The sequence below is a fragment of the Antechinus flavipes genome, chromosome 5 (genome assembly GCF_016432865.1).
Source record: "Antechinus flavipes isolate AdamAnt ecotype Samford, QLD, Australia chromosome 5, AdamAnt_v2, whole genome shotgun sequence".
NCBI lineage: Eukaryota > Metazoa > Chordata > Mammalia > Dasyuromorphia > Dasyuridae > Antechinus > Antechinus flavipes.
Window position 1 is genome coordinate 228,347,988 of NC_067402.1, and position 23,005 is coordinate 228,370,992.

Below are 23,005 nucleotides of genomic sequence, written 5' to 3' on the forward strand. Positions count from 1 at the left end.
CAGCTTAGGGTAGAGGGGAGGGAGAAAGTAAGAAGCCCCAGATAAGAAAAAGAGAAGAGGGGGCTCTTTGATTCCAACAAAGGAAAAAGGCGAGGATCTGTGGGATACCGGTAAGCTCCATTTGATAAAGTCCAAACCAGATGACCTAACCCTGGCCCCTAGGCCGGGCCTACCCAGCTGACAAAGATTCTTGCTCCACAGTTACTACAATACCAAGTCCGTGCTTCTGTGCCTGGGGATTACTGCCCTGGTCTGTCTCTCTGTGACTCTGTTCAGCTTCCAGACCAAGGTTAGCCAAAGGATCCCACGTGAGTGGGGGAGGGGAAATCACAAGTGGGTGGGAATCAGCAGAGTTGGGGCTATCTGGAAACAAGAAATCAGGGGAAGGGATAATCTGAGGTCCATATCCAGAGGATGAACAAAACTCCACAGCTGGGTAGAGGACTGAGGAGAGAAAAGCAAGGTTTGGAAGGGGAACAAAGGTTGTTGACTAAAAAAGAGAGGGCCTCCAAACCAATATTTTTCTACTACCTTTCTTTCCCAGTTTGACTTCACATCCTGTCAAGGCATTCTCTTTGTACTTCTCATGGTTATGTTCTTCAGTGGGATCCTTCTGGCCATCATCCTTCCCTTCCAATATGTAAGTCATTTCCCCCATTCACAAGTCCCCCATCTTCATATCCCTCTCCAGGCTTCTCTACCCTTCTGTCTCCCTTTCTGTCCTGGGGCTTGAGACCAATAACAAGCCAGGCAAGTCCCTGCTGGGGGTCCATATGTGCCTGCTTTTTTCTCCAGTCTCCTGGCAGGGATGTTCAACAGCTAGGCCTAGATTAGGGGTACTGAGGACAGGAATTGGGAACTAGGTGTGGGGAGAGGGGAAGATCGGACCTGGTGCTGACAGACTAGTTAGGAGGTAGTTGTTTCATCACCCAGCAGCCCTACCCTAGGCTTGGCAGTGAGTACCATATGTACTGGCAGGACTGGAAGCTAAAGACCATGGGCAAACAAGGTGGCTTTTCTTTGGCAGGTGCGGGCACCTGCCTGACTCTTCAGCTGACATCCGGTTTCACGTTTCTCATGCATGGAGGGTTGGGAGGAGGAGAAAAATTGAAACCACAGTAAGAGTAGATTGGGCTGGGTGGGGGTCATCTGGAAAGCCAGCTTGGCATTGCTTAAAGATGCTCTAAATGGGAGGCTCTGGGGTCGCCTGCAAGTCAAACAGATTTTGAACAAGGATTAGAATATCTATGTAAGAGCTAGCAGAAAAGTGCTGTTTGTTTAGGGATCGGGGGCGTTTTTTAGGGAAAAGTGAGAATCCACCTGTGGAGACTGTAAAATCCTCAGCCATTTACCATAAAACTGCCTCTGAAGAGCATTTAGTCAGAGCAAGGGAAGGGATGCAATGACCTCTTTGGTTATTGTTGTTGAGCAGAGAAAAAACAGGAGAGCAAGCCATAGCTTGGGGTTTGAATATCTTAGACCCCAGAATATTGGGCTGGAAAGCTCCCTTTAGGTGGCTCTATTTCCTTTACTTTCCCCTCCCACACTTGGCTGTTCTTCAGTTTTGACAACAGGAACTGTGGGGAGAGGCCATATTGGCAGCAATCACAGCATCCTTCTCCCCTAGCCTCTAGCCAAGATATCCAAATATGGATTTCAACACACCCCCCCCCAGCAGAAAGATTAGGGGACAAGGAGAGACATCAGCAGGATAGATCAGAATTGGGGGGGAGGAAGGTATCCTAGTTAAAACAGTAAGTCTGTCCCTTTCTGCCAGGTCATCTAGATCAGAGTTAGTTTCAGTAAATCAGAGCCCCCGATATTTTCTTGGCAGTTCCCTGGAACCTGTTGAACAAAGGAGGAGCCGGAGCTAAACTGGGGCCCTTGAGGGCAGAAGGGCGGGAGTGACAGGAAGAGGCCCCCATAGCATCAAAGGCTCTATTGTTGACCTTAGTTGGTCAAGCAGGTCTTTTGTGTTTCCAAGAATCTGTACAGCTAGGACCTTGAGGAAGGTGGGGCAGATGTGATGTTGACTGCAGGCTGGATTCCAGTAGGGGGCTGGATATTACCACTTAATAAGTGTTAAGTAGTGGGGAATCCGGGATGGTAGGAGGAAGGAGATGAAAGGAATGCAGTTCTGCAGAATATTCCCTGGTGGGGAAGAGAATTAAAAAGAAGCAAAGGGCACTTGCTCCCAAGTCAGAAAACCTGGATTGCAATCTAACACTGACCGGATGTGTAACATTGGGCAAATCAAAACCTCGGATTCCTCATCCATAAAATGAAGGGTAGATCAGATGATCTCTAAGGTTTCTTCTAGTTCTAAAGCTTTGACTGCTTTAGGTTCTACCTCTTCATTCTAACTTATCAAGTTCTTGTTTTGTTCAAGGTGGTATGCTAGGTTCTGATGATAGAAAGATGAAAAAGGGAGACCTGTGTACAAGTAAGTTAGATATAATGTAGAACATGGTAATGGTAAAGGAGTCTTTGCTATCTATATAAGAAATAAATAACTGTTACTTTCAACTGAAGAGTTGAGTTCGTGCCCCAGTAGTCCATCTCTTGTGGTTGTCTAACAAGACATCCCCTCCCATTTTTCCCCTCCATTCTCCCTTTTCTACTCTCTCCCCTGTGTTGACAATGGAGAGAGAGAGCCAGAGGGAGAGGATGTCCAATATTTGTTATTTGAGAACTCCCAAGTCTGATAAAAAACATTAGTACCCTCAGAGGAAACAAACATAGAGAAATAAACCTACAATTAAGTACAAAGACTATGAGGAGGGAACACAATTAGAATTAATCTCAGAGAACTTCCAAGAAATGGAGGATGAGGATACTTATTGTTAAATGAAGGGAAAACATGAAACAAGATCTGGAAGAGAATATTGTGTGGGACAGGTGGTAGACTCCCTTTCCCAAATTAACTAATCAAAGACATCTTCAGGTACAAAGAGAAAGCATTCATTTAATCCCTGCAGGGAGAGACTCAGACACACACCTGGGAGCCATCCCAGCTCCCACCATGTGCTCATGGAATCTGACCAGCTTCCAGCTTATCAGGATTTAAATAGCAAAAGACCAAAGCCTTTTCACTGGATAGATTAAAAGGATGTAATCATCCTTAACCAATGGTCACCAATGTTGTCTGCTTCCTGTGGGACCATCACTTCCTGTAACATTCTGAGATTCTGACCTTTAGAGACCATGTGACTTCCTGCAACCCAAAGCCCTGATCTTCTGGCTCTGGGAATAGGGATCATGTGACTTAGTCTCAACCTGAAAAAAACTCATCCAATCAGTCCCATTCACTATCACCCCCAAATTGGGGGACAAGTTTATGGAAAAAATTGGAGGGAGAAAGGGAAGCCATAGAAACTATGTATATTGTGTGGAAGATGAGAGCTTGAATTGTACATGTCAGTACTTTGAAATACAGCCTGATCCTGGAATTGCATATTGAAAGTAGAGGACTCAGACTCATCAGACTATCTCAAAGCAGTCAGTTCTCCATTTTCCATGGACCAATGAGCCCAAAGGTGTATAACTGAGCTCCTTCACTTCTCTTGATTACTTGTCTCACAACCACATTGGGCAGAAGGGAGATTAAGGAGAAAGACATATCTTTCCTGGTAACTTCATCTTTGGGAAAGGTTAAGCAACGCAAAATTTTGACTATTTCAATCATCTAGACAAGAATCTTAGATAACCAAGAACAGACTATTTGCTAGTAAAAAATATAGACAGGAGGATTCTAGTACAACATGAAGTAGGAGAGGAGATAGGAAATCTCTTTACAGTTAGGACCACTCAGCTAATAAACATTATGTGCCAGACAACAAGCACTGGAGATACAAATATGAAAAATAAAAAAGATAGTCTTAGCCTCCAAATACAAAATAATTCCATTGATTGGCATGTGACACATAAGCTAAAATAAGTCAAATATTATGTCAGCCCAGTCACAAGTTGGGTGAAATATGGAATATCTGCACACAAGATGGACAGGCTTCTCTTTAGGTGGGCAGGAGGACATGGTATAAGCCATCATAGTCAATGACTTAAGTGGTTCTAAGATGGTTCCTGTGCAAAGGATCGGTCCAATTTAATAGAAAGAGACAACACACAAAAGGAAACTAAAAACTGAATAGGAGAAGATAGAGAAATCCACTGCTCTTTCTTCCTCCCTTTTTTTGTGCTCCTTCATGTGATATAATTTACCCCATTTTACCTCTCCTTTCCTCTTTTCCCAGTATTATTATGGCTTGTTGAAATTCAAAGGAGTACACCTGTGTACATAAAAAGCAAAAGAAAAGGAAAAGAACATTTATAAAGCCAGTGCCAGGCACTGTGTTAAGCATTTTATAAATGTTATCTCATTTGATCCTCACAACAACCCTGGGAGGCAGGTACCGTTATTGTCTCTGTTTTCAGAGGAAAATTGAGGAAACTGAGGCAAACAGAAATAAAATGGCTTGTTGTAGGTCACACAGCTTGTAAGGCCAGATTTGACTCCATGCCCAGTGGTTTCACGACTCCAGGCCCAGTACTCTATACACTGTGACACTTAGTTGATTAGAGATATCTAAAGGGCAGGAAATAATTTCCTGTCACTTCCAGTGGAAACTAGAGAACCATTTGAATAGGATGTTGATGAGTGAATTCTATCCCAACCATTAGACTAAAAGGCTTTCCATTTCTGAGGCTCTATTATCTTCCCTTTGCATGTTCACCCTTCTCCCTCCATCCAACTCTACTCCCCCACTTTTTCCCCAGGGTCATTTGATTATACATTTATTAAGTGTTTGCTGAGTTTAATGTCTGTGCCAGAACCCAGGGATACAAAGCCAAAAACTATTCTATCTCTTCCGTGGAAGAGTTTACTTTCTCCTGGGAGGATTCAGTGTATACACAGATAAGTAAATACAAGGTAATTTGAGTTCATATCATCAGTTTGTATCTCTGTCCTGGCAGGTACCATGGCTTCATGGGATCTATGCTGTGCTGGGAGCAATTGTGTTTACAATGGTGAGTCTGGCCAAACCCCCAAAGAGTACAAAAGTGAATGCAGCCTGGTTTTATCTTCTCTTGTTTTCTGGTTGATATTTGCTCAGTCTCCTCCTCTCATCATCACCAGAGAGATGATGAATCATCCTCCTTTTTCTTCATGATTATTCATCTCCTACCCATGCGTGACAGATGTAGGCTATAAGATAGACATAAGAGAAGTGAAATGCATAAGCAGCAGAAATATTAAATCAAGATGGGCAAGGTAAGGAATGAGGACAAATAAATGTGACTTTGGAATGAAGGGTAGAATGATCCAGAGAAGTCATTTGGATGGAACCTTTCCCAAAGCTATTGGTCAACCTGGGAAGGTTTCCTAGAAGAGGAAATAATTCAGAAACTATAAGAATGATGAGAAAGACATCTAGGAAGGAACACATTCTGGGACTCCAGGGTAGTCTAGAAGATAATTTAGGGGCAGTATGGGGATTAAAATTATCCTATCTACATCAAAAGAGACTGAGGCAGAGCTCTGAGCTAATGGCACTTTATAAAGGGTCCACGGTTCCCTCTAATGAAGTAGACTTCACATCTTCCTCATGATCTGAGATATCTCCTCCTTCCAGGGCCCTATTTGTATAGGGCTGGATGTCTAGTCATTCGGGTAGAGCTATACCAAATACAGAATAATTCCATTAATTGGCATGTGATACAGAAACTAAAATAAGCAAAATAACATGTCATCAGGATCACAGTTGGGTGAAATAAGAAATATCTGCACACAGGCTTCTCCTTAGGTGGGGTAGTAGGAAATGGTACACTTAATCAGTCAGTAATACTAAGTGGTCATAAGATGGTCACCTGTTCCTATTGGACAAGGGATTAGTTTGAAGGTATAAAAATATTTGGGGAGCTTTCCATGTAGTTGTCACCTCTGCCACACTGGGCTTGATCACCATGACAAGGAAAAAACAGAGTGGGGAAGGTGTTTGATTGACTTTCTATAGTTAAGCAAGTGAACTTAGAATCTATAACTCATAGCTCTGGGGTCTTATATACAGAACTTTGATATGATTCATGATAATCAAATTGATTAATAAGATTGGAATAGAATAGGAATCCAAATAAATCATCTCTTACAGCAGGAGAAGACATATTTGTAGGAGACATGATATTAGTGGGTATGGAAAGAGTCATGTTTTTTAAAAGGATATAATGGCTTTGGAACATTCTGTTATAATGGAATAATAGCTAATATTTATAGTAGCACCATGGACCAAGTGCCATGCTAAATGCTTTACAGATATCTTATTTGATCCTCATAACAATCGTTGGAGATTTTATAGACTGAGACAAACTGAGGGTAAGTGACTTAGTTGCCCAAAGTCACACAACTAGGAAGCGTTTGAGGCTGTATTTGAGTTCAGGGTTTTTTTTTTTTTAACTAAAAGCTTGGCACTCTGTCCATTGCACCAGCCCTCCTTAGTCCCTCTAGGCCCAAGGAACCTGAATTAAAAAGTCATTTCAGGATTTTCAAAAAATGGGATGGTTGAGGAAAGATTTAGCCTCCAAAATCCCTTGTTGTCTCCGCCATTTTGGAGGGCAGCAGAAAGCACAATAAACCCCGGTCCAAAAATCTTGGTAAATTAACAGGTAAAATTGGCATTGTTCCTGTGCCATTTTTTCTCACATTCAGGCTATTCTAAACAGGGTTCTGTGCCTAGTCTTCAGTCCCCTTGTGTCCAAAAGAGGTGAAGGATGTGATGTCATCAGAGAGAAGAGACCCAGATACAGTTAGCACTGGAGCCAAATGAGGAAAGGGAAGAAAGAGAAACAGAAATTATGAATGGGAAAGAAATAAAAGAGCCAGAAGTAGAGGAATAGGTGGGAAAGTGGCAGATAAAAATAGAAAAATAAAAAGTACCTCATAATCTTAGATCAAGAAGGAATTTGAGGGACAATCATGTCCAACTTTCTCAGTTCCCTATACTCATTTATCGTATATCATATGAGAAAGGCAATCTGGCATAAATGCTGTTGGTCCTGGAGCCAGAAAGGCTTGAATTCAACTCTTCCTTCAGAGACTTACTAGTTGTGTGACCCTGAACAAATGACTTAACCTCTGTCTGCCTCAATTTCCCCATTTGTAAAATAGGAATCATAATAGCATCTACTTCCCAGAGAGATTGAAAGGATAAAATGAGATAATATCTGTCAAATACTTTGAAAACCTTAAAGTGCTATGTAAAAGTGGAAATATGTATAGAAGAATTGTACATATTTAACATATATTGGAAGGGGACAATTTTAATTAACTTAATTGAATGTTTTCAGAAACTGAAAGAAATCTTGTTTCATCACAGGGGATGGGGAGAGATCCTAGCTAGTGTCAGAACAAAGTAACATTCTATCAACTGTATCAAATATATGAATACTATACACCATACTTCCTAACCATGTTAAAATATTTAACAAAATAAATATAAACACAATAAAATAAATTTAAAATAATAATATAATATTTAATATTGATATTTAATATTTTAAAAATAAAAATAATAATATATTTATAAAAATAAAAAATAAAATCTAGATAAAGTTAGTATGTGGTTTTCAAAATGTAGTCCACAGGGATCCTTATTGCTCTAGGTACTAAATTTCTCCTTGCTCTTAACATGTTTATTTCTATTACACAGTGCTTCCTTGTAAAAGGTTTGGGGAAAGAGAATAAATAGGGCTGAGTGGAGAAGATGAGACAGTATGTCTCAGGTGAGGTAAATGACCAGTTCAAAAGCTCAGTCAAAATGAAGCTTAAATGAGGAAAATGAAGTTGGCAGAAAGTCTGAGAGAAGAAGTTGATTTAGAAAGAAAAAGAGGGTAGGAGAGGAAGGGAGAAGAAAGGAAGAAAGCGGGGAGGGAAGAAGGAAGGAAGGAAGAAAGGAGAGAATGAAAGAAAGAAGAGGAGGAAGGGTGGGAGAAAAAAAGCAAGATCTGAGTTTGGATCAACTCTGAAAGATAAATAGTAAGCCACAGTAAGCTTCTGAGTGCAATGGTGTCTCCAAATGTCATCACAGGAGGATAATCTTTGTATGGCATGAATAACTGAAGGCATGGATTCTTTTGTAGCAATAAAAGTATACAGAGGGCTCTTTTCAGGGTGGAGGCTATGGGACCAGAAACCTCAGAGGCATGGTTGATGAAACCGTAAAGCCTGTCTGCCAAGGGATCCTGTGGGCTCACTTGATTTCTCTTGCTTCCCTACTGTCATCATCACCACCACCACCACCCCAGTGTATTCCTAACCTAGTGTCTTGCCTTACTATCTGTTAGAGAATATTGGTGCTTCACAGAGAACTCTGGACTCCTCTGGGATTAAATGGAAGTTCTGTCTTTCCAATCATGTCCATTGACCTCATCACAGTCTATTGAATAGCCCCTAAAATTTAGAAGGGATTTCAGCAGCTGTCACATAGAAGACAAACTAAAGCTGGGGAGTTGATTTAGTAGATTTCTTGTCAAGCTTCAAGATGATAAGTTAAACCTATTTCTGAGTCAGAATGTATAAAGACACTGTAGCATCTATTTGTCCCTAGTCTTTTTATAACACCTAATGATCGTAATATATAGAAACATAATAATAATATTTAGACCTCTAATCAAGGACTATCAATTTTCTTTGTCATGGAATCTTTTAGTAAACCAGATCTCCAGTCTGATGGAAGGAACCTTTCTAAAATTCATAAAATAAAATATTTAGGATACCAGTCATACTGAAATAAAGATGCAAACTTTTTCCCATTCAGGTTCATAGATACTTTCTCCACCACCACCAAATTATTCATAGACTTGTGGGTATGGAGAGGAGGGAGGGAGTCTGTGGACCCCAGGTTAAGAAAACTTTTTCTAAATAGACTTGGTCTTATTAATTCTGCAGGCTATATGTCTTGAGGCAAGGGAAATAAAATTTATGCCTTCTCCATGTAAAATGCCATCCCTGTGGCTCACCATTTCTTTTTGTTGTTGGTATATCTCCAGTGTGATGGAAAGACAATGGCCTTGGAGATAAAGCACCTGAGTGCCAGCCCTACCTGTGATGCTACTTGACTGAAATTATTTAGATAAGTCCCTTGAATAGTCTAGGCTTCAATATTCTTTCCTGTAAATGATAGGGTTGGGTTCTTGGGGGTGTAAAGTGTCCTCCAGTGCTAATATTCTAGGATTTTAAAACAGGTCACTTCTTGTGGGGATTCAGGGTCCAAATTTTTGGACTATACATGATGCTGACTTACTGTCTTGTTTCTCTCACCCTCCAGATGAGGTTGTTCGTTTGCATGAGTTTTCCCATCTATGAAATGGGCAGCAGTGTAAAAAGGCACAAATGGGACAAGGCTTAGAAGAGGTAAAATAGGATAGAATAGGAGTACCAAAGGACCAGAGAGGGGTAGGAGAGATTTTAGACTTGGGTCAAGACTATGACCCATGTACCTTATTTCCTTATAAGAGCTCTTTGGATTCATATTTGCTCAATGCCTCTGGTTCCTGTGATGTGAGATTCCATCCTGAATCACCAGCAAAGCTTTCCTTAATGGTTCCTTTTCAAAATTTACCCTTCCTAGTCTCTTTTCTCCCTACTCCCTCAGCTTCAACCTCTTGTCTCTGCTCTTTTTAACCCCAGCCAATTCTCAGGTTCCTTCACAGTGCTCTGCATTGGAGTTCTAGGTCTCAGGATGAGTAAGAAACCATTCTCTCCAGAGGATCTCAGAATGATGTGAGGTATGGTTGAAGGATTATGGAAATTTCTAAGCACCCTCTATTCTCTGGGACCCTAAGATCTAGATTTCCCTTGTCTCCCCAAGGTAGGCATAATGTGCTCTTCACCCCTAATCCATTACTTCAATCTAGTTCCTGATCAATGAGTGCAGAGCCCTTGGGTACAAGAACCAAAATATCAGCGAGAGTGAATGAGTAAGTCAGGCTGAAGTTTGGTCCTAGCCTGAACCATAATCCTCTTTGCTTTTCCAGCATACTTTTTATTAAGATATTTTGAAGAACCCAAAAGGTAATGGTGCAGATGGAGGATGGTATGACAAAGGAGGCAGAAGAATTCAGGGTTGGGCCATAGGCCATTTGGTTTTTAGTCTGGGCTCCACCCATAATCTTGATTGACTGGGTGGCTTTGAGTAGGGATGCTTAGCTTCTTTGGGATTCTTGCCCAGAGCTGCGGGGCTGAAACCTTGAGTTGGCCAATGGTTTGGCTTTTTTCTGGGTGAGGCAGAGAGAGGTCTCTACATTGCTAAAATAGCAATAAAAAAAAAAAACAAGTCCTTCCCTAAAGACCTAGGAAATAAATCAGACAGTAGAATCTAACAGAAATAGAATCTCCCTGACCCCTCCCCTTATGTCTCTCGGTGAATTTCTGTGGGACCAGAGGTGACATACCAGGAATAAGGGAGGGGTTAGTGAGCTAAAGGGCTCAAAGTATGTACGAGGTTTAAAACAGCCACAAGCGTTGAACAGAATAATTGCTGCACGGTAAGGTTCTGGTTGAACTCCAAATATGAATGTATAGTACTCCTAGGGAACGACAGTGGGAAAGATCCAGAGGTGGACAGTGGCAAGGCAAGCACTGCTGAAGGCTGAGATCAAAAGATGTTTACAATGAAATGTTTGATTTTGCTTTGTCACTAGAAGGAACTTTTAAATTATTTTCTTGTCCAAACTACTCCTTTTATCAGAGAAGAAACTGAGTGACCAAGAGGTTCTGATGAGTTTCCCAAAATTTTCCAATAAGTTAATGACAGTCCTAGTGCTGAAACCCAGCTTTCATTTATTTGCTAGTCTCAACTTCTTTCCACCAAACCATGATGTTTCCATTTCATTAGTGCACAAATTGTTCTTTGATTTATTTCCCTGACCTTGAGTCCAGTGCTTCACACATAGTAAGCACTTAATAAATGCATTTTTATGCTTTCATTCATTAAGAAGCAGTGTAGCCTGTGGGAAAGGGAGCCTTGATGGTCAGGAGATCTAAATTTGAGTCTAGCCCATCCTGACACTAACTCATTGTTAGTGACTTTAGACAAATCTCTTCATTTCTTTGAAGTTCGTTTTCCTTACAGGAAACATAGAAGGGAAAAGACCTTTTCTTAAATAAGAATAATAATCCCTGTCCTGTCTACTTGACAGAGATAGCAATAATATGTGCAAAAACACTTGGAAAACTAAGGCATTTTGCAAATTCAAGATAGTATTATCAAATATAACAACAATAATAATAGCTAACATTTATATAGCACCTACTTTGTACCAGACTTTGTGCTAAGTGTTTTATAATTATCTTATTTGATTCTTATAACAACCATAGGAGGTAGGGGTTATTATAATCGCCATTTTACAGATAAGGAAACTGAGGCAAATGTTAAGTGACTTGCTCAGGATTATGAAACTCGAACATATATGAAGTCATATTTGAACTTTGGTCTTCCTCACTCCATGCCCAACAGTCTATCTACTGTGCCCCAAATAAATAATATTTATTTTTTTTAAATTGACCCTTTTTTCTTTTTAGTGTCTGGGTCCTTTGTCCTGTATTCTCTTGTATCAATGGCTCATCTTTTTTCCCCCCACATAATTCTTTTTTTTTAATTAAAGCTTTTTATTTTTCAAAACATATGCGTGGACAATTCTTCAACATTAGCCCATGCAAAACTTTGTGTTCCAATTTTCCCTCCCTTCTCCCACACCCTCTCCTAGATACCAAGTAGTTCAATATATGTTAAACATGGTGAACATATGTTAACTCTAATGTGTAAGTACATATTTATCAATTATTGTGCTGCACAAGAAAAATCAAATCAAATTTAAAAAGAAATAAAATAAAATTCAAACAAACAATAACTAAAAGAATGAAAATGCTATGTTGTGGTCCACACTCAATTCTCACAGGCCTCTCTCTGGATGTAGATGGCTCTCTTCATCACTGAACAATTGGAACTGGTTTGAATCATCTCATTGATGAAGAGAGCCACATCCATCAGAATTGATCATTGTGTAATCTTGTTGTTGTCATATATAATGATCTCCTGGTTCTGCTCATTTCACTTAGCAATAGATGGCTTATCTTTAAAAGATCTTTTAAGGGTATCCCCCTATATTTTAAGGGCACAAAATTCTTCCTGATATCTAACCTGAGTTCTTCTAGCTGCAACCTTTAGAATATGATATGGGTCAGAATTTGATTGAGCTGATCAGCCTATTTTCTCTTTATTTCCCTTTGCACTATTAGAAATCAACCTCCCTTGCTCCCAGCAAAAGGAGCTGAGTTTCCAGGGAACAGAAAAGATAGGTAAGGGAAGGATCAGACTGCTTGGGAGGATGGCTTATGAAGGTGAGGTAGCTTGCTTGACCAGGTATCCCCTAGAAGGTGAAAGTGCATTGTGTTCCCCATCCCTGGCCTCACCCCACTCACACTTTCCTAAAGCTAACAAACTAAATGCTAATCCTGCTAACACCTTCTTCTATTTGGGAGGTTCTGGGTAGCTTAACAGAAAGAAAGGGACACACCCCAGCGTCAAGGAGGGTATGAGTCAGGAAATATAGGTGTGAATCAATCCTTTATCAGGAAGAAGTCCCAGATGTTCTGGAGAATACTTTATAGTCTGGGTCTTTAAAGGAAATTTTGAGAGTGTAGATAGTTAGCTATATAAATGGCTAAATGATCATAGGGTCATTTACACAGATTATTAAAGGTTGGGATATTGTTGTTTGGCTAGTCAGGGACATATAGATGATTCATACAGCCCAGCAGGGAAAAGATGTTCTGTTAAAAAAAGAAAATAAACATAACAAGTTTTCTACTTATAAATAGCCTGGAGATCCTCAATTTGCTTCTTAATTTGCATATTATTATTATTAATTTATTATTTTTATACTTATTGTTGGTTTATTTTTATTGTGTTTATTTTTATTGTTAATTATACATATTCAGATTAACATACATCGCATGCATTTACACACACACACACACACACACACACACACACACACACTCATGATTTACTTCAGATCAGAACAGATTGCCCTCCACAAAGAAAGGTGCACCTACCACCTAGAAAACAGATTGTTATGAAAAATGTTCATTTACTCTGGGCACCAATAAGATGCTGTCCCTTTTCTGAAAAGAAAAGTGGCACTTCTGAGTGAGCAAGACACAGCACTCCTCAATCACATCATTTCTCCTCAGACAACATCATTGCTCAAGTTTGTAGATTTCCTGTGCCTGGGACCCATGGGCTGAGGCAAGTCACATACTGACACCTAAAATACTTCTAGTTTAAAAGAAATCAGTTTGAAAGCCTAAAACACACATCAAATTTATTTTGTTCTTTTAAATTCAATTTATTTGTTGTGTGTGTGTTTTAAGTTGAATATTTGGAATCAGCATTTTCTCATTGCATTTGGATTTTGTTTTCTTTTAGTGTTGTCTTCATTCATGCTTTGTAATCATTTTTCATAATATATAAGTCCTCTGATTCTGACTAGTCACTGTATCAGTTCATGTCTTCCAAGTTTCTCTGAATTTTTCAGATTTGTCATTCTTTATGGTAAAATATTATTCCATCATATTTATATAGTATAACTTGTGCAGTCTTTCCCCAATTATTTTATTACAAGTTTTTATTCCTGCTTCTATGAATACTTTGGGTTTTTTATTAAAGCTTTTTATTTTCAAAACATATGCATAATGGACCCACACTTAACACCATATACCAAGATAAGATCAAAATGGGTCCATGATTCAGGCATAAAGAACGAGATTATAAATAAATTAGAGGAACATAGGATAGTTTATCTCTCAGACTTGTGGAGGAGAAAGAAATTTGTGACCAAAGATGAACTAGAGACCATTACTGATCACAAAATAGAAAATTTTGATTACATCAAATCAAAAAGCCTTTGTACAAATAAAACTAATGCAAACAAGATTAGAAGGGAAGCAACAAACTGGGAAAACATCTTCACAGTTAAAGGTTCTGATAAAGGCCTCATTTCCAAAATATATAGAGAACTGACTCAAGTTTATAAGAAATCAAGCCATTCTCCAATTGATAAATGGTCAAAGGATATGAACAGACAATTTTCAGAGGATGAAATTGAAACTATTACCACTCACATGAAAGAGTGTTCCAAATCATTATTGATCAGAGAAATGCAAATTAAGACAACTCTGAGATACCACTACACACCTGTCAGATTGGCTAAGATGACAGGAAAAAATAATGATGAATGTTGGAGGGGATGCAGGAAAACTGGGACACTGATGCATTGTTGGTGGAGTTGTGAACGAATCCAACCATTCTGGAGAGCAATCTGGAATTATGCCCCAAAAGTTATCAAACTGCATACCCTTTGATCCAGCAGTATTTCTACTGGGCTTATACCCCAAAGAGATACTAAAGAAGGGAAAGGGACCTGTATGTGCCAAAATGTTTGTAGCAGCCCTGTTTGTAGTGGCTAGAAACTGGAAAATGAATGGATGCCCATCAATTGGAGAATGGCTGGGTAAATTGTGGTATATGAATGTTATGGAATATTATTGTTCTGTAAGAAATGACCAGCAGGATGAATACAGAGAGGCTTGGAGAGACTTACATGAACTGATGCTAAGTGAAATGAGCAGAACCAGGAGATCATTATACACTTCGACAACGATATTGTATGAGGACATATTTTGATGGAAGTGGATTTCTTTAACAAAGAGACCTAACTGAGTTTCAATTGATAAATGACGGACAGAAGCAGCTACATCCAAAGAAAGAACACTGGGAAACGAATGTGAACTATCTGCATTTTTGTTTTTCTTCCTGGGTTATTTTTACTTTCTGAATCCAATTCTCCCTGTGCAACAAGAGAACTGTTCGGTTCTGCAAACATATATTGTATCTAGGATATACTGCAACATATCTAACATATATAGGACTGCTTGCCATCTAGGGGAGGGGGTGGAGGGAGGGAGGAGAAAAATCGGAACAGAAACGAGTGCAAGGGATAATGTTGTAAAAAAAAAAAATTACCCTGGCATGGATTCTGTCAATATAAAGTAATTATTAAATAAAAATTTTAAAAAAACACACACAAAAAAAAACATATGCATAGGTAATTTTCAATATTTATCCTTGCAAAATCTTGTGTTCCAATTTTTTTCTTTCCTTTCACTAGACGGCAAGAAATCCAGTATATGCCAAACATGTGCAATTCTTCTATACATATTTCCACAATTATGCTGCATACAGCTCTACAAATATTTTGGTAAATAAAGGTCCTTTCTCTCATTTATTTCCTAATTGATTAAATCTAATAATGAATCAAAGACTAGGGACAATTTAGTTAATTGCTTCTAACCAATTCAGATTTTCCAGGACGATTGGATTTATTCATAACTCTGTCTTTGCTAGTTTGATTTATATGAGGGATACATCAGAATTAATTTAAATTACTTTGCATTTCCCTGATTATAGGAAACTAGAATCAATCAATCAGAATTTATTAAGTATCTACTATGTGCCAGACACTGTTAAAAGCATAGAAACAAAAATACAACATTCTCTGCCCTCAAGAAGCTGACATTCTTTTGGGAACAATTTTTCAGATTTTTGTTAATATTTTCTTCTTTTGTAAACTGTTATTATCCTTTAACCACATGTCTATTAAAGAGGAAAGGAAGGGAATAAGCATTTATGAAGTACTCATTATATGCCAGATATTATGCTAAGTGATTTACATGTATTATCTCATTTAATCCTCAGAACAACCCTGTAGATAGAGGCTATTATGAACTCCATTTTGCAGCTGAGGAAACTAAGGAAGTAAAGATTAAATGACTGGCCCATAGTCACACAATTAATGAGTATATGAGGATGAATTTGACCTCAGATCTTCCTGACTTCACTATGCTATCTAGCAACCTCTACTAAAGGACAAAACTGCTTTTTTATTTTAATTTAAAATCTTATTGCTGCCTTTTGTTTTATATAGCATTGTTTCCAAATACAACCTTATCCCTTCTCTCCAATGAGCCATCTTTTACAATGAAGACATGTCTTTTCAAAAGCACTTCAAAATAACCAATGAACACACTAACCTCTTCTGACAACATGTGCATTATTCCATACTTGCTGTCACATCTCCAATGAAAGATGAAAAGATAACTTTTTTCATCTTTTCTCCAGAGCTCGTTACTTATTATAATTACATAGCATTCAATTTTGTTTGTTTGGTTTTTTTTTAGTTTACATTGTTGTAATCATTGGGTATATTATTTAATTAATTCTGCCGCTTCATTCAATGTAATTTCCTCTAAATCTTCCCTTGTGCTGAATTCTTGCTCTTTTTAGAGTATAATTATATTCCATTAACATCAAATAAAACTTTATTATTTCCTAGTTAATGGGCACCCACTTAATTTCTAAGTCTTTGCTACCAAATGCAGCTATGAATGAATATTTTATTATTTATGAAGCTTTATATATAAATGTTTATGTATGTGTGTGTATATATACATATACACACACATACATATATCCAGTCAAGCAAAACAAATTTCTTCATTGAATATCCTCATAAACATAGTTCTTATTTTGTAATTTTTTTAAAAATATATTTATTTATTTTAGAAATTTTTTTCTTTTTAAATTTTGAGTTCTAAATTCTTTCCCTTCTTCCAGGCCTCCCCTACTCATTTAGAAGGCAAGCAATATATCAGTTATACATATGAAATTATCCAAAGTATATTTCCAAATTAGCCATCTCACCAAAAAAAGTGAGACAATTATACTTCAGTTTGCTTTCATAGTTTATCAGTTCTCTCTCTCTAAAGGAGATCAAATTTTTTCATAATGAATCCTCTGAAATTGTCTTGGATCATTGTATTGATCAGAGTAGCCAAATCTCGCAGCTGACATTGGCATTCACAGTATTACATTGTTGTTAGTGTGCACAATGATCTTTTGGTTCTTCTCACCTCACTTTGCATCAGTTCATATAGATCTGGCCATATTTTCTGAGACCACCTCCTTCATTATTTCTTATAGCACTCCATCACAATCATATATCTCAGCTTATTCACTCATTCCCCAATTGATGAGCATCCCCTCAACATTTGACTCTCTGGCACCAGAAAAAGAGCTGCTATAAATATTTCTGTACATACCTCTTATCCCTTTTCCATCCTATTTTCCTGTTGAGTTAGATAGATTTCTGTACTTAACTGAGTGTGTGTGGGTCTGTCTCTCTCTGTCTCTCTCTCTCACACACACAGAAATATGTATGTATTCATATATTTTTTCCTCTTTGAACCAATTCCAATGAGAGTAGGTTCAAGCATTGCCTCTCAGTTGTCCCCGCAATTTCTCTGTCCACCATAAAAACTCTTCTTTGCATTCCTCTTTTATGTGAGAAAATTTTTTCCATTTTACCTCTCTTTTCCTCCTTCTCCCAGTATATTCTTCTCCCTATATTTTTTCTATATCATCCCAACATAATTAGCATCTGTTCGTTCTATCTACATAGATTCCTTCTAAGTGTGCCAATAATGATAAAGTTCTTAGGTGTTATTTCTCCATATAGACATGTAAACAGTTTAACCTTATTGAGTTCCTAATGATTACTCTTTCATATTTACCTTTTTGATATGACGTCTCATTATTGTCATTTTCTTGGGTGAAGTTATTAATTTGCTGTTTCACCCAATCATTCTTTAGTATGAAATTTTTGGTATTGTGTTTACCTTTTTAAGCTTCTCTTGAGTTTTCTGTTTGAATGTCAAATTTTCTGTTTAGCTATGGTCTTTTAATCAGGAAAATTGCAAGTCCTCCATTTTATTTAACATCCATTTTTCCCTTCAGGGATTATATTGAGTTTTTCTAAGTATGTTATTCCTGGTTGTAATCCTAGCTCATTTGTCTTCTAGAATATCATATTCCAAGTACTCTACTCCTCTAATGTAGAAACTGCTAAATCTTGTATGATCCTGACCGTGGCTTCCCAATATTTGAATGCTTTACTTCTGACTGTTTGCAATACTCAGGAGCTCTGGAATTTGGCTATAATATTTCTAAGAGTTTTTACTTTAAGATATCTTTCAGGATATGATTGAAGGATTCTTTCAGTTTCTATTTTACCTTATGGATTTAAGATATTGGCATAGTTTTTCCTTGAAAATTTCTTCTGATATTATGTGTGGTCTCTTTCTGTGATCATGACTTTTAGATAGTCCAATAATTCTTAACTTATCTTTCCTCAATCTATTTTCTAGGTCAGTTGTTTTTCCCAATGAGACATTTCACATTTTCTTCCTCTTTTTTTCATTCTTTTGACTTTGTTTTATTGTTTCTGGAAGTACGGGGAAATCATTAGTTTCCACTTGCCCAATTCTGATTTTTAAGGAATTATTTTCTTCAGTGAGTTTGTATCTCTTTTTCCATTTGGCCAAATCTGTTTTTTAAGATGTTATTTTCTTTAATATTTTTTGCTCCTCTTTTACCAAGCTATTAATTCTCTTTTCATAATTTTCTTGTACCACTCTCATTTTCCCCCAATTTTTCCTCTATCCCTGTTATCTCTTTAACTCTTCCAGGAATTCTTCCTGGCCTTGGTTCTAATTAACATTTTCTCTGAGGCCTCAGATGATGCTAGCAAAGATCCCCTTTAATCTCTTTCTGACGAGTTATCTAACCCTCTATATCTCTGGGCAGAGAGCTTCAAAAGCTTCTGCTGCTGCTGCTGTCACAGCTCACTGCTGCTACTCCTGCTAAGCCTACCCCCATATTACAGACCTCTCCTATGAATGTCGTAAGTTGTCTTAGACTGGAAAAAATGTTTTCCTCTGACCTTTTGATAGCTTTGCTGCTCTAAAATTTGATTTGAAGTTGTTTTGAAGGGAGATAGTGGAAAAATTCAGCTGGGTCCTAACTTATACTTCTTCTTGCCCTTTCATTTTGTACCTTGAATCCATTATCTCCCTATCATGAGATGGGTAGCATGCTTTATCAATAAACCTCTAAAATCTTAATTGGTCATTATATTGGTCAGAGTTAAAGTTGTTTGTGTATTGTAGTTTTTTAATAAATCGTTCTAATTCTGTTCACTTCATTCTGCATTAATACATCTTCCCAAGTTTCTCTTAAACCATTCCTTTTGCCACTTTGTACATCAAAATCATTTTCTGTTACATTCATATATCATAATTTGTTCAATCAATCCCTAGTTTATAGGTACCTGCTTCACTTCCCGGACTTGGATACCACAAAAAATGCAACTATCTCTGAATAAATATTTTGATATATATGGGACCTTTTTGTCTTCAAATTCTCTGGAATACATGCCAAATAGTAAGATATCTGGATAAAAAGATATGGTCACTTTAATTATTTCTAATTATTTTTCCCCACATAATTCCAAATTTGTTTTTGAAATGGCTTGAACAATTCATAGGTCCATAGAATATTTATCTTTTATCATATTTGCCAATTTGCTGAAGATGAGGCAAAACCACAGAATTGCTTTCATTTGCATTCTTTTTACTATTGGTGTTCTAGAATAACTTTCAATTATTAATAGTTTGTGATTCTTTTTTTTTAAGACCAATTTGTCCATGTTTTTTTCATTATTTATCCATTAATGACTGAATAGCTCTTAGTTATTGTTCCTTATATATATCTTGGATATATAGCCCAAGTAAACTCTGATGATGCTTATTCCAAATTCCATCCCCACTAATGCTTGAGGATTCATTCTTTTTAGAAGCAATGGCAAAGCTGGTTTGATTATAATTTCTAGAGCAAGAGTTAGGAGGAAAAGTGTGGAAAGGAAAGATGAAGAGGAAGGACTTGTAGAAAGTGATTCCCAAGTTTCTTTTTCAACTATGCATTTCCTCAAATTTTTTCTTCAGAAACTCTTTGAAGTTACAAGCATGAGCTCTTTCTATGAAAACAGTATGTAGATTCAATCAGTAATTTCTTATTTGTACTCAGAAGGTAGTTTTCTTTACCCTCCCTACAATATAGTATTTGAGTGTTTTATTTTGTTTTTTAATTCTACCAATTTCATAGAGTACTATGATTCTTAAGTTACACTTGCCTGTCCTATCTTCAAATCAGTATCTTTGTATTAGAGTTCATGTATATTTTCAATATCTTGTCTTTTGTTTCTCTCTACCAATGTTGCTTCCACCTCTGTATTTTTAAAGTTTGGGATATCTCATTCTGTTTCTCACAACCACTACTTCTTTGAAGAGTTTTCCATTGTGTAGTCTAAGTTTTCTATCCTGTTGTTTGTTAATTTAGACTTCCAAGAGCTCTGATTTTCAATTTTTTCTTCCTTTTTAGGAGTCAGAGGGAAGGTGTTAATAGAGAAATACCATAAAAATTAGATTATTTGGAATTTTGTCAATAGGAAGCAATCTTTAATAGGTACATCTTATCACTAACATAATATCCTAAATAATTACAAGCTCCTAAAATGCCTTTATAATTATCAAAGAAATATTACTGTTGGAATACACAGGAGAACTGTTTTAAATGGGAGCCACCTGACAGTGGCTGCTGGAGATCCAACCCAGAATGGATCTCCTCTTGTGAGAGGATGATACAAGGAGACTGAGAGGCCATTGCTGTTCTGACATTTCTAACTGAGAGGCTGTTGCATTGTCTGACCTCTCTCCTCTTCTTTCTGCCTCCAATTTATCTCATTCCCAGTCCACAACACCTGTGTCAGCAAAGGCTGCCCTACAATGCCTTCAGATGTTATGATCCACAGCTGTGGAGGCTCTCAGAGAATTGACCTGTCCCTTAACATATTACTTTGTAAAAATATATTCACTTTTGGTATCCTTTGTATTTTTTTATATTTTATATTTTATATTTTAATATTTGAAAATTCATGAATAGTATTCAGAGTTTATTGAGGATAACATCTTTCCCCAGGAATCTATTGAACCCCTGTCCATAGCCTATAGTTTCTTGGACAAGAAGCATTTTTATTTTTAGCCTTCAAAGTAATCTGATGAATGAGAAGGCATGGATAGCTATCTTAATATCTTATTTTTATAGATGTATCTCTCTTTTGAATCATTTTGTAGCTTTATTTTGTTTTGTTTTTTTGCTTTTACATTTTCTTTGGAAAGCTCACAGAATTGTTTTTGCCATTGAGAATTTGTGGTTCATTTTCCTTCATAGTCTATTATACTATGTTTTGTGATCTTTGAAATTTTTTGGTACTCAATTTTTCTTCTGTCTTTATGAGTAACACTGTTGTTTTATTTGTTTGGGGTCTAGCTTATGCCCTCTCTTAGATTTTTTTGTCTTTCATGATTTTCCTTTTATTCCTACTAGCTTGTCTCTGACTTTCCTCTTATGTCTTCTGGCTCATTCTCTTTCTCTTTCCATTTCTGCACAGGCCCCTTGAACAGTGGGCATCTTCAGGCTATTTGGGTTAGGGATTCTAGTTCCCTATTTGAAGTAAACCTCATAAAGGAGGCCTGATCCCAGTCAGTTTTCTAGTCCCCTTTTTCTTGAAATGGAGCCCCTTCTCCTGTGGCTGGTTCTGTAATGTCAATTTTTCTAATCCCTGCCATAATGAAATCCCTTTCCTTCAAATAGTCGGACAGACTCAATATTTGTTGCTCTTGTGAAGTAGGGGATGGGAAGGAAGTGGTGGGGAGAAAGAATTTAGATTTATTCACTTCCATGGGAGAACCAAGCAGGGGCATTACAACTAAACCTTAAATAAAAGTTTGTCAGGTTGCTCAAGCTGGCTGCCTGTGCCCAGGACACGTGGTGGGTTGAAAGTTGGATTGGTAAGTGGAAGCTTTAAGTATTATTTCACAAGCTTTTTTATAACTCATTGTATTTCTGTTTTGAATCTGAATGTGAATCTGAGGGAGTTATTGAACTTCAGTTTCCTCATTTGTATAAGAGGAATAACATCACCTTTTGATGGGAAAACAAATGCTTAGTGGGCAAAGGACTGTCCTTTGCCTCATTGGATTTTTTTGTTGTTACCATATATTCAAAGTGTATATAGAAGATCTATCTTTTGTCCTATTTCCTCAAGCTTTTGTCCTCAGGTGACTATCAGCTAAGTTGTTCTGTTGATAAAGTTTAAGAGAAGGAAACAAACATTTATTATATATCAACTTCTGTGCTACATGTTTTATGAATATTATTATATTTAATCCTCACAACAACCCTGGGAGTTAGGTGTTATTATGATCCCTATTTACCACTTGAGGAAAATGAGGCAGAGAAAGGTTAAGTGATGTACCCAGATTCACACAATTCATAAATGTCTGGGGTTGCTGACTCCTAACTTAGTGCTTTATCCACCTAGGTTTAACATCACCTAAGGATATTTGCTTTTTAAAAGGGAACTCTTGCAAAACTTAAAGGAGGAAAATTATAGGAAGGGAACAACAACAGGTAATGAGGTGGATATATTGAGGCAGAAATTCCTGTCCATTAAGTACTTTCTGATGCCAGCAAGCAACTACTTGGACCTTGTGAGGCTGGCCAAGGTCCTAGACTGAAGCCTGGTCATTAGAGATTTGGTGGGAGTTAAGGGCTTTTGAAAAAAAAAAAAGCTCTTAATTGTCTTATGCACAGAAAGGGAAAATCCATGCTTAGGGCAGGCAAAGGAAAGACTATATTAACATGGGCAAGTCATTTCCTCTCAGGAGACAATTCTTTTATTTATTTATTTTAGTTACTTTTTTTTTAATGAACAAAAAACTGTTTTCTCTCCTTTCTGCTCTGTTCTCCTCTCCTCTAGTTCAGTTTCCTTATCTATAAAATGAGCAGATTGGATTGAGGTCTCTTTCAGCTCTCAATCAGTGATCCTATGAGAGAGAGAGAAAAGGAGTACTACTTCAAGCAGCTTGGGATTCCAGGCTGTACACTGTATATGGTAACAACAAAAAAAAATCCAATGGGGCTAAGCACAGCCCTTT

General features: G+C 37.5%; 1 protein-coding gene across 1 annotated transcript in view; it reads left to right on the top strand.

The window, feature by feature from the left end:
- FAIM2 (Fas apoptotic inhibitory molecule 2) overlaps positions 1-23,005 on the top strand; it is a 57,361-nt gene that overhangs the window by 28,766 nt on the left and 5,590 nt on the right. Inside the window, exons 9-11 of the mRNA XM_051963091.1 lie at positions 202-289; positions 545-640; positions 4,972-5,025. Of these exons, the coding sequence (XP_051819051.1) occupies positions 202-289; positions 545-640; positions 4,972-5,025 (238 nt within the window). The remainder of the gene's footprint in view (positions 1-201; positions 290-544; positions 641-4,971; positions 5,026-23,005) is intronic.